The sequence below is a fragment of the Mobula birostris genome, chromosome 2 (assembly GCF_030028105.1).
Source record: "Mobula birostris isolate sMobBir1 chromosome 2, sMobBir1.hap1, whole genome shotgun sequence".
Classification (NCBI taxonomy): domain Eukaryota; kingdom Metazoa; phylum Chordata; class Chondrichthyes; order Myliobatiformes; family Myliobatidae; genus Mobula; species Mobula birostris.
In genome coordinates, this window is record NC_092371.1 from 175142541 (window position 1) to 175161187 (window position 18647).

Below are 18647 nucleotides of genomic sequence, written 5' to 3' on the forward strand. Positions count from 1 at the left end.
CCCTTGGATAGATTGGAAGAATGAGCAGAGAAGTGGCAAATGAAGTACAATGTTGGAAAGTGTATGGTTATACACTTTGGCAAAAAAAATAGACGGGCAGACTATTATTTAAATGGGGAAAGAATTCAAAGTTCGGAGATGCAACGGGACTTAGGAGTCCTCGTACAGGATACCCTCAAAGTTAACCTCCAGATTGAGTCAGTAGTGAAGAAGGCGAATGCAATGTTGGCATTCATTTCTAGAGGAACAGGGTATAGGAGCAGGGATGTGATGTTGAGGCTCTATAAGGCACTGGTGAGAGCTCACTTGGAGTACTGTGGGCAGTTTTAACATAGAACATATAACAGTACAGCACAGTACAGGCCCTTCGGCCTACAATGTTGTGCCGACCCTCAAACCTTGCCTGCCATATAAGCCCCCACCTTAAATTCCTCCATATACCTGTCTAGTAGTCTCTTAATCTTCACTAGTGTATCTGCCTCCACCACTGGCTCAGGCAGTGCATTCCACGCACCAACCACTCTCTGAGTAAAAAAGCTTCCCTAATATCCCCCTTGAACTTCCCATCCCTTACCTTAAAGCCATGTCCTCATATATTGAGCAGTGGTGCCCTGGGAATGGGGTGCTGGCTATCCACTCTATCTATTCCTCTTATTATTTTGTACACCTCTATCATGTCTCCTCTCATCCTCCTCCTCTCCAAAGAGTAAAAGCCCTAGCTCCCTTAATCTCTGATCATAATGCATACTTTCTAAACCAGGCAGCATCCTGATAAGCCTCCTCTGTGCCCTTTCCAATGCTTCCACATCCCTCCTATAGTGAGGTGACCAGAACTGGACACAGTACTCCAAGTGTGGTCTAACCAGAGTTTTATAGAGCTGTATCATTACATCGCGACTATTAAATTCTATCCCTTGACTTATGAAAGCTAACACCCCATAAGCTTTCTTAAATACCCTATCCACCTGTGAGGCAACTTGCAGGGATCTGTGGACATGTACCGCAAGATCTCTCTGCTCCTCCACACTACCAAGTATCCTGCCATTTACTTTGTACTCTGCCTTGGAGTTTGTCCTTCCAAAGTGTACTACCTCACACTTCTCTGGGTTGAACTCCATCTGCCACTTCTCAGCCCACTCCTGCATCCTATCAATGTCTCTCTGCAATTTTTGACAATCCTCTACACTATCTACAACACCACCAACCTTTGTGTCCTCTGCAAACTTGCCAACCCACCCTTCTACCCCCACATCCAGGTCGTTAATAAAAATTACGAAAAGTAGAGGTCCCAGAACAGATCCTTGTGGGGCACCACTAGTCACAATCCTCCAATCTGAATGTACTCCCTCCACCACCACCCTCTGCCTTCTGCAGGCAAGCCAATTCTGAATCCACCTGGCCAAACTTTCCTGGATCCCATGCCTTCTAACCTTCTGAATAAGCCTACCATGTGGAACCTTGTCAAATGCCTTACTAAAATCCATATAGATCACATCCACTGCACTACCCTCATCTATATGCCTGGTCACCTCCTCAAAGAACTCTATCAGACTTGTCAGACACGATCTGCCCTTCACAAAGCTATGCTGACTATCCCTGATCAGACCATGGTTCTCTAAATGCCTATAGATCCTATCTCTAAGAATCTTTTCCAACAGCTTTCCCACCACAGACGTAAGGCTCACTGGTCTATAATTACCCGGACTATCCTACAACCTTTTTTGAACAAGGGGACAACATTCGCCTCCCTCCAATCCTCTGGTACCATTCCCATGGACAACGAGGAGATAAAGATCCTAGCCAGAGGCTCAGCAATCTCTTCTCTCGCCTCGTGAAGCAGCCTGGAGAATATTTCGTCAGGCCCCGGGGACTTATCTGTCCTAATGTATTTTAACAACTCCAACACCTCCTCTCCCTTAATATCAACATGGTCTCCTTATTTAAGAAAGGATGCGCTGACGTTGGAGAGGGTACAGAGAAGATTCACTGGAATGATTCCAGGAATGAGAGAGTTAACATATGAGGAACGTTTGTCCGCTCTTGGACTGTATTCCTTGGAGTTTAGAAGAATGAGGGGAGACCTCATAGAAACATTTTGAATATTGAAAGGCATGGACAGAGTGGATGTGGCAAAGTTGTTTCCCATGATCGGGGAGTCCAGTATAAGAGGGCATGACTTAAGGATTGAAGGGCGCCCATTCAGAACAGAAATGCGAAGAAATTTTTTTAGTCAGAGGGTGGTGAATCTATGGAATTTCTTGCCACGGGCAGCAGTGGAGGCCAAACCATTGGGTGTATTTAAGGCAGAGATTGATAGGTATCTGAGTAGCCAGGGCATCAAAGGTTATGGTGAGAAAGCGGGGAAGTGGGACTAAATGGGAGAATGGATCAGCTGATGATAAAATGGTGAAGCAGACTCGATGGGCTGAATGGCCGACTTCTGCTCCTTTGTCTTATGGTCTTATGGTAAAGAATAGAGAATGATATAAAAATAAAATTAGAGGTTAAAGTGCAGATATGGAATAAAATATGCATAAATACATAAATATCAGCATGCATTTACAATGCAACGAGCATTATCAAATGTGGTTTAAAGTGCTTACAATGCAGTGCAGTGACTGAGGTAATAGAGGGGGTGGGGGATAATTAGAATGGCTGATCAGATTACCTGCTTGAGGCAAGAAACTTCTAAGTTTCTTCATCTTCAAAGAGGATGAGAAAGAAGCTTATTATTGCTGTAACAGACATGAACGATTGCAATTATATGGATTTAGTTATAAGACCATAACAGAGAAGATATAGCAGTGGAATTAGGCCAATTGGTCCATCAAGCCTGCTTTGCCATTCCATCATGGCAGATTTAATATCTCACTCTTGTCCCTTTGGTGACCTTACTAATTAAGAATCTATCAGCCTCAGCTTTAAATATACCCAATGACTTGGTCTCCACAGTTATCTGTAGCAATAAATTCCACAGATTCACCATCCTCTGGCTAAAGAAATCCCACCTCATCCCTGTTCCAAATGGACATCCCTCTGATTTGAGGCTGTTCCCTCTGATTTGAAACTCCCCCACTATAGGAAATATCCTCTCCATGTCCACTCTATTTAGCCCTTTCAATATTCAATAGGTTTCAATGAGATCTTCTAAACTCCAAACCGAGAGCCATCAAACTCTCCTCATACACTCTGTTCTATTCCCGGAATCATTCTCGTGAATCTCCTCTAGACCTTAACCAATGCCAGCACATCCTTCCTTCCTTAGATAAGGGGCTCAAAAGCAGTAAGGCTGATCAACAGCTCCACTCATGAACCCTCTCCTCCTCTCCTCCACACCTCCCACCACCACTTCTTTATCATTTCCTGTCAGAGTCACCTTGTGTAGTTCGTAATTCATCTATCAAGTTTAAATGTCATTCAGTCATGCATAAATACCCATGAATACAGTCAAACGAAACACTGTTACTCTGAGGCAAAACGGCTCAGAGTACCAACAGTCACACACAGCACAAAGCACATAAAACACATAAGATAGAAAGCACATATAAGTTATCAGTAAAATACAGTCACACAAAAATATAGTCCAAGACCCTGAGTCCATGAATGTTGCAGAAATCTGCTGATGAGCACAGTAAGGCTTGTCTTCTGCGAAGCAGACACTGGTGCAGCACCAACTCCAGCTTGGACGCTGCGCTGCACTGCCTCTGGTGGAGTGCACCAACTCTAACACCACTTCCCTGGGTGGCTGTAAACAGCCAACACTGCAGCTCGAGGCCAGTACTGAGGCCACAAAGCTCTGTAGCATCATTTTATGTGCATGTTGTATAATCAATCTTGTATATAAGCTATCTTATGTATTTACAGTCTACCTATTGTGTTCTTTATCTAACTGCTTTTTGTTTCGTGCTGCATCGGATCTGGAGTAACAGTTATTTTGTTCTCCTTTACACTTGTGTACTGGAAATGACCCTAAATAATCTTAAATCTTGAATTTTAAAATGGTTATAAAGTGTGTTCTCTTCAAAACTGATAAGCTCAAGGTTCCTAATAACAGATTTTTTTTCTTCAATATTGCCAAGGATTTAAGCAGGATAAGATTTTGTTACCTTTGTTAAGAGGATGCAGAATTAAATAATTGACAAGAAAGCCAAGGTGATATAATGCAAAAATATTTTTATGTTAGGAACCTTTATAACCTGGAATGCACTGGAAGCAGATTGAGGAACTACTTTCAAAAAAAGTTGGATAATTACTTGAAGAAGAATAAAATAAAGAGCAAGGGAAAAAAAATGGAGAAATTGGATAGCTCTTACAATGAGCTAGGCATTGTGCCAAGAGTGGTTAAACTCCAGCTGTGCCCTGCATCCTTAGGACAAACGACATCGATTGTATTGCTCTTTCATTATTTATAACCCATTGTCACTGCGTCAACTGCATGAAAAGGTTTATCTTTATGGAACATTCAACGTAGTTCCTTCTTTGGATGATACACGCACTCCGAAGGAAGCTACTTTTATTCCAAAAGATCTCATTGAAAATGAAAACAATTCACACTACATCCTCAATAAGTGATTTCTTCCTCATTGTTACAGTAACTACATGCGATGTCTTGAACAAGGCATTCTGAAAGGAAACTAAATGAATTTTTGTCTACCCAGGGATTCTAGACTATCAAGGAAATTTGGACAACTGAGGAATTCTGGAGTCCCAAAAAGTTCTGTACTACTGAGGAAATGTATACTACTGAGGAATTCTGCGTTATAAGACCATAAGACATAGGAGCAGAATTAGGCCATTCAGCCCATTGAGCCTGCTCCATCATTCCATCATGACTGATCCTGGTTCCCACTCAACTCCATACACCTGCCTTCTCATATTTGATGCCTCGGCGAATCAGGAAACTATCAATTTTCACTTTAAAAATCCCCACTGTCTATGCCTCCGCAGCTGTCCATCTGGTCTGTGGCAGAGCATTCCACAGATTCACCACTCTCTGGCTAAAATAAATTCTGCCTTACTTCTTTTCTAAAGTGTCACTCCTCATTTTTGAGGCCATGTGACTAACTCCACCTCCTCTCCACAACCACCTTATCTAGTTCTTTCAACGTTCAGTAGGTTTCAGTCAGATCCCCCCGCATTCTTTAAATTTACAGACCTAAAGCTGCCAAATGCTCCTCATATGTTAACCCCTTCAATCCTGGAATCATCCTCATGAGCCTCCTCTGGACTCTAGCCTCTGAGAACACATCCTTTCTGGGATATTGTGCACAAAAGACCTTGCACTTTATTGCTTACCTGCACTGCACTTCCTCTGTAGTTGTTACATTCAGTTCTGCCTTCTTATTGTTTTACCTTATTTTACTCTCAATGCATTGTGTAATGATTTAATCTGTATGAACAGTATGTAAGACAAGCTTTTCACTGTATCTTGGTACATGTGACAATAATAAACCAATTCTCATTTCCAATGAATAACTATGTCTGGTTCAGGGATGTTTTTCTGCACAGAACTGTTTTAATACGTGATTATTTGTGTTTTAGTCACCTTCTTGTCAGCTTGAAATAGTTTGGCCATTTTCTTCTGACCTCTCTCATTAACAAGGCATTTTTTCCCACAAAACTGCCACTCACTTGAAGTATTGATTTGCTTATCACACCATTCTCTGTAAACTCTAGAGACTGTTGTGCATGATCCCAGGAGATTCCGAGATGCTCAAACCACCGTGTCTGACACTATCAATCATTCCCTGATCAAAGTCACTTCGATCACATTTCTCTTCCATTCTGAATAACAACAGAACCTCTTGACCATGTCTGCATGCTTTTATGCATACATTCAGCCACATGATTGGCTGATTAGATATTTCCATTAACAAGCAGGTTGTCTGCTGGATTAATAACGTGGCCACTGAGTGTATATGTATTTCAATAATAAATCCACTTTGAACTTCAGCCCCTCTGTAGTGCAAAATATCTCCCTGTTAACTAATATACAGCTTTTGTATTCTGACCAGAGCAGGCACCCTTGCATTTTCTAATCCCTCAATCAATCTATATCCCTTGGTAGATTCTGCATTCTTCCTCCAGCTTGTTTTCCCACTGATCAGCATCCACAATGAATTTGGCTTAATTGATGCAGATTGTAACTCCACGTGGATGGTCCCATACCTGGCTGCAAAAGGAGAAGGGTTAGGCATAGGGTTAGCAACCCTATCCTGTAAACACATAGAACCACAGAAACAACAACAGAAGTTCCAAAGACTTTATCTCTGGGAGGGGAGGGATCTTCAATCATCTAACATTGAACAACTGGTCCAGGACAGAGGACTCCGGTGAACTGTTGTCGACATCCTGTGTCCCAGTAGCGATGATGGGCTTAAGAAGAGGAAGAAGGTACAGACTGTCTATAATTGAGATCTTAGCACCAATCCTTGTAAGGCCCATGAGATTCAGGTTGCCAACATGCTACTTTCCATTTCCTTGTGGATAACATTTTTTTTTCTGCCTGAATTCTAAAACAGAAATAGAAAACACTGGGAACATTCAGGAGATCAGACAGTTTCTGCAGATGTTAAGACTCCAGATACCCAAAACACCATGCCTGATCTTACAATAACCTTGCATTGGGAAGGTTATCACATATCATTGTAGAATGCAAATTCTCTATACCTACACCACTCTCTTTCACATACATAGAAAATAGAAAATCACAGCAATGTTCAGACTCATCAGCAAAAAATATAATGCAGACCTTTAAGTCTACCTCAAGATCAAACTAACCTTTCCCTCCCACATACCCCTCCATTTTACTATCATACATGCGCCTATCTAATAGTTTCTTTAAATACCCCTAATGTACCTGACACCACTCCCGGCATGGTATTCAATGTACCCATCACTCTCTGTGTAAAAAACTAACCTATGACAACCTCTTATATTTTTCCTCAATCATCTTAAAATTATGTCCGCTTGAACTAACCATTTCTGTCCCAAATACATCCTCAAACAACGTCAATAAACATACCCATTTTAAATTTTAGTGGTTATATGTGAACTGTCAGCTAACAGACACATCTTCAGCAGAGAATGCAAAAGGGGTGCTTCTATTAACTAGTAAATGGTTGATGTTCAAAAGCAAATGAACTGGAGGCCATGGGTTAAAGGTGAAAGATCAATGTTTTAGGGGAATATGGGGGGGTGGATTTCTTCATTTACTGGGATGTGAGAGTATGGAACGAACTGTCAGCTGAAGTGGTGGATTCAGGTTCAATTTCAGTATTAAGCAGAAATTTGAATTAGTACATGGATGGAACTGGTATAGAGTGCTATTGTCCAGGTACAGGTTAATGGGATTAGGTAAAATAAATGTTTGGAATGGATTAGATAGGCTGAAGAGCCTGTTTATGTGCTGTAGTTTTCTATGACTCTAATTGTTGAAAGCCAACATGTTGGTACAGTAAACAACTGGAAAGGCAAATAGAGTATTGGTGTTTAAAACAAAAGGACTTGTGTCTAAGAGTGAAGCTGTGTGGCTAAGCACCATTCCAATGCCATTAACAAAAACACACATATCACCATCACTATCAAAAATATTACAGATGGTGATAAGGCAGCCTACAAGAGAAAAATAGGTCAGCTGATTGAGTGGTATAAGAATATCTTTGTGTTCAACATCAGCAAGACCAAGGAAGTGACTGCATACTGGAAGGGGATGTCAGGTTTATTGAAGGGTCTGCAGTAGAATGTGCGAACAGCTTCAAGTTCCTGAATGGCAGTGTCATGAAAAAACTATTCTGGGCCAAACAGACAAATTCAACCATGAAGAAGGCACACTAACATCTCAACTAGTTTAGATGTTTAAGGACCGTTAGCACATCATTGATGGCACTGACAGACCTGTACAGATATACCATGGAAAAGATTCTGAATGGTCACATCACAGCCTTGTATGGGAACTCCAATGTACTGGAACACAAGAGGCTACATGGAGTAGTGCACACAACTAGTTCCACACCATTAAGGATATCTTCAAGAGGCAGTGATTCCAGAAAACAGTATCTATCATCAGGGATACCCACTATCTGAGCGATGCCTCCTTCTCAATGCTGCCATGATACAGGAGGTACCACAGCCTAAGGACCCACACCTCAAGGTTTAACAACAGCTTATTTCCCTATTGGCATCAGGTTCCTGAACCCACCTGAAAGATATAGGTTAGGGGGGCATGGGTATCCAAGGAGGGGTGAGACGTCTGTTGATGGGGCTTGTCCTGTCCCTCTTGGGACAGTTCATCCACCTTTGGTCCTCACCTGATACCCAGCTCTCACCGGTGGTTCCAAGTGATGTTTGCATTTCACTGCAGACACACCGTGGTGCACCTCTTCGGCAGTGAGGCTAAACCGGGCGATGGTAGCTTCCTTGCTTCAAACACCAGTGAGATAGGGATATGTCTATCTTAGTGTGCAAAGTCTGTTTCAATGGTCTGGGCATATGGCATCACCAGTGAGGTCCTGCAGTCAGGAATGAGGTTCTGTAGCACACTGTGAAGGGTGAAGGGCATGGCAAGGCACAGAAGACATTGTGGCCATTCTCTGCAACCAAGAAGGTCTCTACTTGTAACAATCACTCATACCACTGGAATAAGGGACTTCTGAGGTCAAGGGAGTGGAATGGCCTCAATCCCATGGCTTCTCCGCACAGGTTCCTATCGTCATTGTCAAAATCAATGGACAACCAACAGCTTGGATAATACTTCACTTCTCTTTTTCAGACTTGCACATATGTTATTCTATTGACATCATATACATTCAGTGGCCACTTTATTAGGTACACCTGTACACCAGCTCGTTAATGAAAATGTCTAATCAGCCCATCATGTGGCAGTAACTCAATGCATAAAAGGATGCAGATGTGGTCACGAGGTTCAGTTGTTGTTCAGACTGACCATTAGAATGGGAAAAAAATGCAACCTAAATGACTTTGACTGTGGAATGAATTTTGGTGCCAGATGGGGTAGCTTGAACATCTCAGGAATTACTGGTCTCCTGGACTTTTCATGCACCATAGTCTTGAGAATTTACAGAAAATGCAGTGAAAAATGACAAAAAAAAACATGCATTGCACAGCAGTTCTGTGGGCAAAAATGCCTTGTTAGTGAGAGTGGTCAGAGCAGAATGGTCCGACTGGTTCAAGCTGACAAGAAGGTGACAGTAAACCAGATATCTACATGTTACAACAGTGGTGTACAGAAGAGCATCTCTGAATGCACAGAACATTGGATCTTGCAGCAGAAGGCCATGAACATATGTATGCTATCAGTGGATGAGAATGAGATTGCCAGATAACATGTTGCCTCCCAGGTTCCAGGGGCAGCGGAGTTTTGGATCAGTTCCACTACATTCTAAAAGAGGAGGACAAGCAGCCAGAAGTCGTGGTATGTTTTGGCATCAATGACATAGGGAGGAGGTCCTGAAGAGAGAATTTAGGGGGTTAGGTAGAAAGCTGAAAAGCAGGACCTTCAGGGTAGCAATCCTAGAATTGCTGCTTGTGTCATGTGCCAGGGATAGTAAGAATAGGATGAACTGACAGATGAATGTGCGGCTGAGGAACTAGTGCATGTGGCAGGGCTTCAGATTTCTAGATCATTGGGATCTCTTCAGGGGAATGACCTGCACAAAATGAATGGGTTACATCTGAACCCAAGGGGGACCAATATCCTTGTGGGTAAGTTTGCTAGAACAGTTGGGGGGGCGGTGGTGGCTTAAGCTAGTTTGGCAGGGGGATGGGAACCACAGTGATAGGGCTGAGGATTGAGCAGTTGGTATACAGCTAGATGCAGTGTGTAATGAGACTGTTAGGAAAGACAGGCAGATATTAGAGAAAAATTGCAGTCAGTGGGATGAGTTGCAGTGTAACCTAGGGACAAAGTCAAAATGGGTGATGAGTACAGGAATGAAGTTGTTATTTTTGAATGCACACAGTATACAGAACAAGGTAGCTGATCTTGTAGTGCAGTTAGAAATTAGTAGGTAGGATGTTGGCAGCATTATGAGTCATAGCTGAAAGAAAATCATAGTTGTGAGCTTAGCATCCAAGGACACACATTGTATTAAAGGACAGACAAATAGGCAGAGGGAGTGAGGTGGCTCTGAGGTGACATAAGATAGGAAGATGTAGAATCCTTGTGGGTAGAGTTAAGAAACTGCAAGGGTAAAAAGACCCTGATGGGAGTTATATACATGCCTCTGAATAATTGCCAGGATATGGCCTACAAATTATAAACACAAAATAATCTGCAGATGCTAGGGTCAAAGCAACACTCACAACACGCTGGAGGAACTCAGCAAGTCCGGCAGCATCCGTGAAAAGATCGGTTGATGGTTTGGGCCGGAACCCTTCGTCAAGGGTTCCGGCACAAAACGTTGACCGATCTTTTCTACGGATGCTGCCCGACCTGCTGAGTTCCTCCAGCGTGTTGTGAGTGTTGCCTACAAATTATAATTGAACTGAAATGAATTGACTTTATTACTTACATCCTTCATATACATGAGGAGTAAATATCTTTACGTCACACCTCTGTCCAAATGTGCTATTTGTAGTAATTTATAATAAATAGTACATACAACAGGAATGTCGATATAACATAGTATTACAGTTGTGTCAGCATGAATTAAGCAGTCTGATGGTCTGGTGGAAGAAGCTGTCCCAGCACTTGTTGGTCCTGGTTTTTATGCTGCAGTACCGTTTCCCCGATGGTAGCAGCTGGAACAGTTTGTGGTTGGGGTAATTTGGATCCTCAATAATCCTTTGGGCTCTTTTTACACACTTATCTTTGTAAATGTCTTGAATAGCGGGAAGTACACATCTGCAGATAACAATCACACTCGAAAGAGCAACGATCGTCATGGAGGGTTTCAATATGCAGGTAGATTGGGAAAATTGGGTTTGTCAGAATTTGTAGAATTCCTACGAGATGTTTTTTTATATAGCACCTTGTGATTGAGATCACTGAAGTATTGAGGACTGGGTGTTGTGCAATGAACTGAATTTGATTAGGGAGTTTAAGTAAAGGAACCATCAAAAGACAATGATCATAATATGATAGACTTCACCCTGCAATTTGAGAGGGAGAAACTGAAGTCATATGTGTCAGTATTAGGGTGGAGTAAAGGGAATAACAGAGGCATGAGAGATGAGCTGGTCAAAGTTGCTTAGAAGGGGCAATAGAAGGGATAACGGCAGAACAGCAATGGCTGAAGTTTCTGGGAGAAATTTAAAAGGCACAGGATAGAAACATCCCAAAGAATAAATAGTATTCTAAAGGCAGAATGATGCAACCATGGCTGACAAGGCAAATCAATGCCAACTTAAATGCAAAAGAGAGAACATACTGTATAATAGTGCAAAAATTAGTGGGAAGTTAGGGGGTTGGGAAGCTTCGAAAAACCAACAGAAAGCTATTGAAAAAGTAATAAGGAGGGAAAAGATGAAGGTAAACTAGCCGATAATATTAAAGAGGACACCAAAAGTTCTTTAAGATATATAAAGAGTAAAAGAAAGGTGAGAGTAGACATTCAGACCATTGGAAAATGATGCTGAAGAGGCAGTAATGAGGGACAAGGAAATGGCAGCTGAACTAAAGAGATTTTTTGCATCTATTTTCTCTGTGAAAGACATGAAAGGTTACAGGGAGATGGCAGGAGAATAGAGTTGATATGGAATATGGATCAGCCATGATGAATTGACAGAGCAGACCTTTAATCCATGACCTCTCATTCTAGTCTCACCCAACCTCAATAGAAAAAGCCTGCTTGCATCTATCCAATCTATCCCCCATAATTTTGTATATCTCTATCAAATCTCTCATTCTTCTACGCTCTAAAGAACAGTTGTGTACAGTTTGGTAACCCACTTATAAGACAGACATTATCAGGCTTGATATGGTGCAGAAGAGATTTCCAAGGATGCTGCCTGGAATTGATGGTTTGAGTTGCAGGCAGACATTGATCATATCGGATCTTTTTTCTTTACAGCATTGGAAAAGGAAAGCTGACTTCACAGAAATTTGTAAGATCATGAAGGCAATGGATAAGGTGGATGTTCATAGTCTTTTCCCGAGAGCTGTGGAGTTCAAAACTAGATAGCGCAGAGGGTGGTGCCTACCTGAAATGAGCTGTGGGAGGAAGTGGCCGAGTTTGGTATAAGTGCAACATTTAAGAGGCATTTGGATTGGTCCATAGAATGGAGAGGCATGTAGAGTTATGGGCTAAATACAGGCAACTGAGACTAGCAGAGCCGAAGCTGTATCAATCTGTGACCCCATGAACATCTTGGTGATCGGGGATTCCTGATCATCCAGATAGATTGGGGGAATCAGTGGAAAAGAAACTGAAAACTAAGATAATGAAGCCTGCCAAAGATGTTGCTTGGCCGGCTGGGTTCTATTTCTTACCTTAACTGGGCATCTGAGCCAGCATTACCTACAACTGAAGAGTAAATTTCAAACAGGATTTGCAGACAGTACTTACACATACAGAACTGTCCTAGTGTCTCCGACTTTTCCTCCATCTCCCACTGTCAAGGTGTCATAACCTCGTTCCAGGTCAAACTCTTCAAACTTCAGCTTGATGATCTGCAGGCAAGTAAAGCAAAATTGTCAGCTCAGTCTGAAAAAGATTTGTTCTCAATTGTTTTTGCATTACTCAGTAAAATACAAACTGATTACTCCATGCTATGTTAGAAATCTTTAGAAGACCAGGTAGCACAGTAGTGCAGTGGTTAGTGCAACGTTTAGAGCAGCCAGCTGTAAGATCAGGATTCAATTCCCATTTCTGTCTGTTAGGAGTTTGTATATTCTCCTTGTGACTGCGTGAGTTTCCTCCAGTTGCTCCAGTTTCTTCCCACATTCCAAAGATGTACGTGTCAGGGTGAGTAAGTACTGGGCATGTTATACTGACGTCTGAGACATGGCAGCACTTGCAAGCTGCCCTCAGCACAATTCTTGCTGATTTGATTAGATGCAAATGACACATTTCACTGTATGTTTTGATGTAAAAGTGAAAAAATAAAGCAAATTTTTAATCTTTAAAAGATAGTTTCACACAATTTTTTGCAGATGTTAACTAAACAACTCAGTAAAGGGATGTCTATTTATCAGCTCATTGACAGCTGTACCTTTGATTGCATAGAACTTAAATCTTTACAATATCTTTGTTATAAGGCATTCTACAACGCAGACATATTACATAGTGTGTCATTGAAAATAGTTGCAGGAAGGATGTCAACGCTTTGGAGAGGGTGCAGAAACATTTATCAGGATGCTGCCTGGGGTAGAGGGTATGAGCTAAAATGAGAGGTTATTCCATCTGATTATAAGGTTCACCATGACTTTGGCATATTTAATTTTTAATTGGAGACACAGCACAGAACAGGCCCTTCTGGCCCAATGAGCCACACCACCCAGCAACCCACCTATTTAACCTTACCCTAATCAAGGGACAATTCATAATGACTAGTTAATCTACTAACCATTACATCTTTGGTCTGGAGAACCTGGAGGAAACCCACGTGGTCATTGGGAAAACGTACAAACTCCTTAAAGACAGCACCAGAATTGACCTCTGAACTCCTACACCCTGAGCTATAATAGCAACACGCTAGCTGCTACCCTACTGCAGCACCCAAATTTTTATATGGAAAACAAAAGTCAGGACATTGCTAACACAAGAAATTCTGCATAGCAACAGCTCCAACCTTAACCTTAATCAGAGCGAATAAAGGAGGCATTGGTTTTATTCTACAGCAATACGTGAAAAGAAGACTTTAACTCTGTACCATTCCCCTATCTATACCCCTTGTAACATATTTTAAGAACTTATATCAGCTCTTACCTTGGTCTCCGCTGTTCCAAACTTGTCCAATCTCTCCTGATAGCACATACCCTCTAACTTAGGCAGCACCTTGCTGAACCTCTTCTACACCCACTCCATATCCTTCCTTTAATGGGGTGACCAGAACTACACACTATATCCCAAGTACAGCCAAACCAAATTTTTATAAATCTGCTTTTAATTTTGACCTTGTTGATTCCAAAACTGAGCAACCTCTAGCCTCAGTTCTCGTTAATAACAGTGCAATTGTACTGGGCTCCATACTCAAAAGAAGATTTTAAGCCCTATCTGACATAGGAATTTACAGGTACCTTAACTATAGTGAGAATGTACTTATTCATCTGCTCTTCAAGGACTTGCTTACTCCTCTGTCTAGACTGTGTGCAACGTTAGCTGCCAATGCTAACTGAGTGGTGGACCATCCGTCCCTACAGAGGAGGAGATTCTTCCAGCTAATGAACTAGGTTGAACATAGTTATTTTACTGTTAATGACACACATTTTAATTTAGACATATTGTTCTTAACACATATCTAACACTCATAGAGGATTTTTATTTTTACTTATTAAAGGTTTACAAACTACCTTGGATTTTCAAGCACAGGTACAATTCCTAGAAACTAGAAGAGCATACCAACAAGTTGCGGACAAATGAATCATTCATCACAGAAACCGAAGGTTGAAGAATGAATTCTAGTTCTTCTTTCTGTAACCCCATCTTTCTGCCATTCTCCTTGTTACTCCTAACAATCCCCAATGCTTCTGATATTTATATTATTTTCTATTAGGTGATCTCATCTGCACGCAGTGCTTTCCAAGCACCTTTATTGGGACAAAGTAACTCACACAGATGCTCTTAAAAGCTTCTGACAGTAGAGATTCAAAATATTCACAATTAATACAGTGAGGACTAACTCTCTGAGTGCACAAACATCCCAACCTGTAACCATTCTTGGTGTTCTAAGTGACAAAACCTCATTGTCTTGCACTTGGCTAATACAGTCGTCCCTCGGTATCTGCGGGGATTGGTTCCAGGACCTCCCGTGGATACTAAAATCCGCAGATGCTCAGGTCCCTTATATAAAATGGCACAGTATTTGCATATAACCTACGCACATCCTCCCGTATACTTTAAATCATCTCTGGATTACTTATCATACCTAATACAAGGTAAATGCTTTGTAGATAGTTGTTATACTGTATTGATTAGGGAATAATGACAAGAAAGAAAAGTCTGTACATGTTTTCAGTACAGACGCAACCATTGTAGCTCTTCTGGGTACACTGATGCTGCCTCGGCAGCCGATGCCGATTCTCCCGTGATTTTTAAGCTCCTGAGGCTGTAGCACTTTACATAGCTAGCCAACCATCCCTTTCTAGCCTTAAACCCTTTCCTCTCACACACAACACAAGTAGCGAATGAACAAGACGTGAGGCAAACAATGCTCAAACAACGAGTGCTGGAGAGAGACAGGATCTGTGAAATGGCGGGAGGCTACAGTAGGGTATACCTACACATCACTTCATTCGCGTGGATTCAGCATTGTGCTCAGCACGTGGCAAATTCGACTTTTGCTTTTTGGAACTTCCTGGAATTTTTTTTTGAATATTTTCGATCCGCAGTTGGTTGAATCTGCGGATGTGGAACCCGTGCACATGGAGGGCCGAGTGTATAGACAAATAGTTTTCTTGGTTTTACTTCGCAAACCAAACCTCTTAGCAGTCAGCCACCTGCTGTGGACTAGCAGCCTGTACTTTCAAATTTAAACTGGTTGCTGCCTGCAATTTACATTAAGAACTGGAGACAGGTACTTGTTTACAACAAAAAGCTGAGCAAAGAACATTGTGAAAAGTTTAACTTTATCACCAACAACTCTGACCCTTTGGAAAGGACATGCTGCTGTGTTGGAAAGCTGAACTTAGCAATAAGCCTCCTAAGCCCTGGAAAGTGAATATCAATCACAACATCTCAGCTGATTTCTTTTCATCTTTGCCTTTTAAATTGGTTGAATGAGTCCAGCACTTGAACTCAGCGTAATATTTTTAAATAATTTGATGAATTGCTGCAGAGCTAACCAGTTTTTGCATGTTGAGAATACCGGATGTTTTATGATCCCAGGTTTAATAAATGACATTAACTTTTTTCTGTTCCTCAGGGCATATGAATCAACACTTCCAGGGAATTTCAGAAAAGACCAAATTACTATGTACTGGTTTCAATTGGCTTAGAAGAGGAACAGGTGGCTAGTAGTTGACTAATTACAGCAAGAACCTCACTGTTTGTTTCTGTCTCAAATACTACTTGAAACCCAATGGTTCACTTCTGGCAGGTACTCCATTGGCAGGTACAATATCCCTTTAAGCAGAAAATGCTGTAAGTACTCAGCAGTTCAGACTAGATTGGTGGAAAGAGAAGTAGAGTTAACTTTTCAGGTTGAAGACACAATGCTAGAATCTCTCAGTTAGCTCTTCACCTATTTTGAGTGAAATGAATGATGATGAGCTTTTTGCAGCAGCAAAGTACATTATAAAAATAGAGTCATAGAGCACTACTCTCTTCTGGTCCACTCTGTCCATCACAAATTATTAAATTGCCTAGTCACATCTACCTGCACCTAAACAATAGCCCTCAGTACCCTTTCCATCCATGTATCTTTCCAAACTTCTCATAAATGTTAAAATTAAAGGTCAAGTTAATAATTTGAATTAATTTACATGGTTTCCTTCCAATATTATGTTATATAAATGTGATTTGGCAGTTGTTTTCTTTTTCTTCTTTTATGTATGTAAATGATTGTAAGACGTATTGCTCCAGGAGTTGGTTCCTAATGGTTTTTTCTTTCTCTTTTTTTTGTTTTATAGTTAGTGGGAGTTTTTTTTAGTTAGCTGGGGTTCTCTTTTTTTCCTTCTTTTTCTTTTATAAATTCTTTTCATTAGTATATGTAAGTTTTTTTTTCAGCTTTATTAATTATATATATACTAATTTGTTGAATTTCTGTATTTTATAGCTGTAGAAGATTATATATCAATAAAAAGATTTTAAAATGAAATGAAATAAAATTAAAGCTGCTCACCCTTTCCACTGCTGACCCTTCATTTAGTACAGATGAGTGTTCACCTGACTTCCCTTTCCTGAAGGCTGCTATCAGTCTCATGGTTTTGCTGATATTTATTCATTACAATCACAACTGATTCCTCGTGTTCCCCTCACTTTACAACACTAACCTTATATCCCATTAAAGCCATCATATATCAGGATTATTATCTGTGAATTTTATGATGTGAAATTTATAATTTTGCAGTAGTACAGTGCCAAATTATCATTATCATTATGTTCCATGTCATATGACATGGTCGATCATGGTCTTCCATCCATGACCATGATTGTTTTTACTATTGTTTCTACAGAAGTAGTTTACCATTCACTTTGAATGGGCAGTGTCTTTATAGAAAGGATGACCCCAGCCATTATCAATACTCATCAGAGATTGTCTGCTTGCTGTCAGTGGTCACATAACAAGGACCAAGTGATATCCACCACCTTCTCGCATGGCTTCATGTGGCCCTGACTGGGGGCAAAGCAGGTGCTACACTTTGCCCAAGGGTGGCCTGCAGGCTAACAGAAGTAGAGACATATCTCCACCCTGCCACTTCATAAATTTATAATAAATTACAAAATAAATAGTGCAAAAATAAAGAATAATGAGGAAGTGTTGATGGGCTCATGGGCCATTTAGAAATCTGATGATGGAAAGGTAGAGCTGTGCTGAATCATTGAGAGTTGGTTTTCAGACTCTTGCATCTCCTCCCTGATGGTAGCAATGAGAAGGGGGTTTGTCCGGGATGGTGAGGCTCCTTAGTGATGAATGCCTCTTTCTTGAAGCATCGTATTTTGAAGGTATATTTGATTGGGTGGAGGGTCATGCCCATAATGGAACTCACTGAATCTAGAGCCCATTGCAGCCTTTTTTGATCCTGTGCATTGGAGCCTCCATTCTAGGCTGTTCTGCGACCAGCCAGAATGCTGTTCACCATACACCTATGGAAATCTGTAAAATTCTTTAGTGACAAACTAAATCTCCTCCAAGCTCCTAATGAAGTAGAGCCACTGGCCAGCTGTGTCTCGAGTATATTCAACTGAGCCACAACACCCTCCTCAGGGAGCTCATTCTAAAGATACTCCACACTTCAACTGAATATAATGTCTTTTCATTTCACGTACGAATAAACAACTTCTTATTTTGAGACAGTGATCCCCCCCCCACAGTTGCAGACACTCCTTTAAGAGGAAATGTCACATCTCCCCATCGAGCCTCTGACATGAAGTTGAATGTTTGTCCCTGAATCACAAGATGACTGATTAAACTAATTAAACTAGTAACTAAACATGCAGTTAATGTCATCCGTCTACACAATGTCTAAATCCCTCCATTCTTTGTACAACATAAGAGCCTCTTAAATGCCTCCATCGCATCTGCCTCCACCACATTCCTGACAGCGTATTCCAGGGTCCCGCCACTCTCTGTGTAAAATAATTTTTCCCCACATATCTCCTTTGAACTTACCCCCATTCACCTTAAATACGTGCCCTCTGGTGCAAGCATTTCAACCCTGGGGTAGAAAACAATTCTGAGTGCCTTTCCTGTCTATGCCTCCCATAATCTGATAAACTTCTATGAGGTCTCCCCTCAGCCTCCGCCACTCAAAGGAAAATAAACTTGTTTGTATACACAGTCGTTAAATGTGACTTAATGTCACC

The 18647-nt window shown here is 41.2% G+C and overlaps 1 protein-coding gene across 1 annotated transcript in view; it reads right to left on the reverse strand.

Annotated features, from left to right (window-relative positions):
* Positions 1-18647, reverse strand: part of csmd1a (CUB and Sushi multiple domains 1a) — a 2254753-nt gene that overhangs the window by 615936 nt on the left and 1620170 nt on the right. Inside the window, exon 11 of the mRNA XM_072251121.1 lies at positions 12528-12631. Within this exon, the coding sequence (XP_072107222.1) occupies positions 12528-12631 (104 nt within the window). The remainder of the gene's footprint in view (positions 1-12527; positions 12632-18647) is intronic.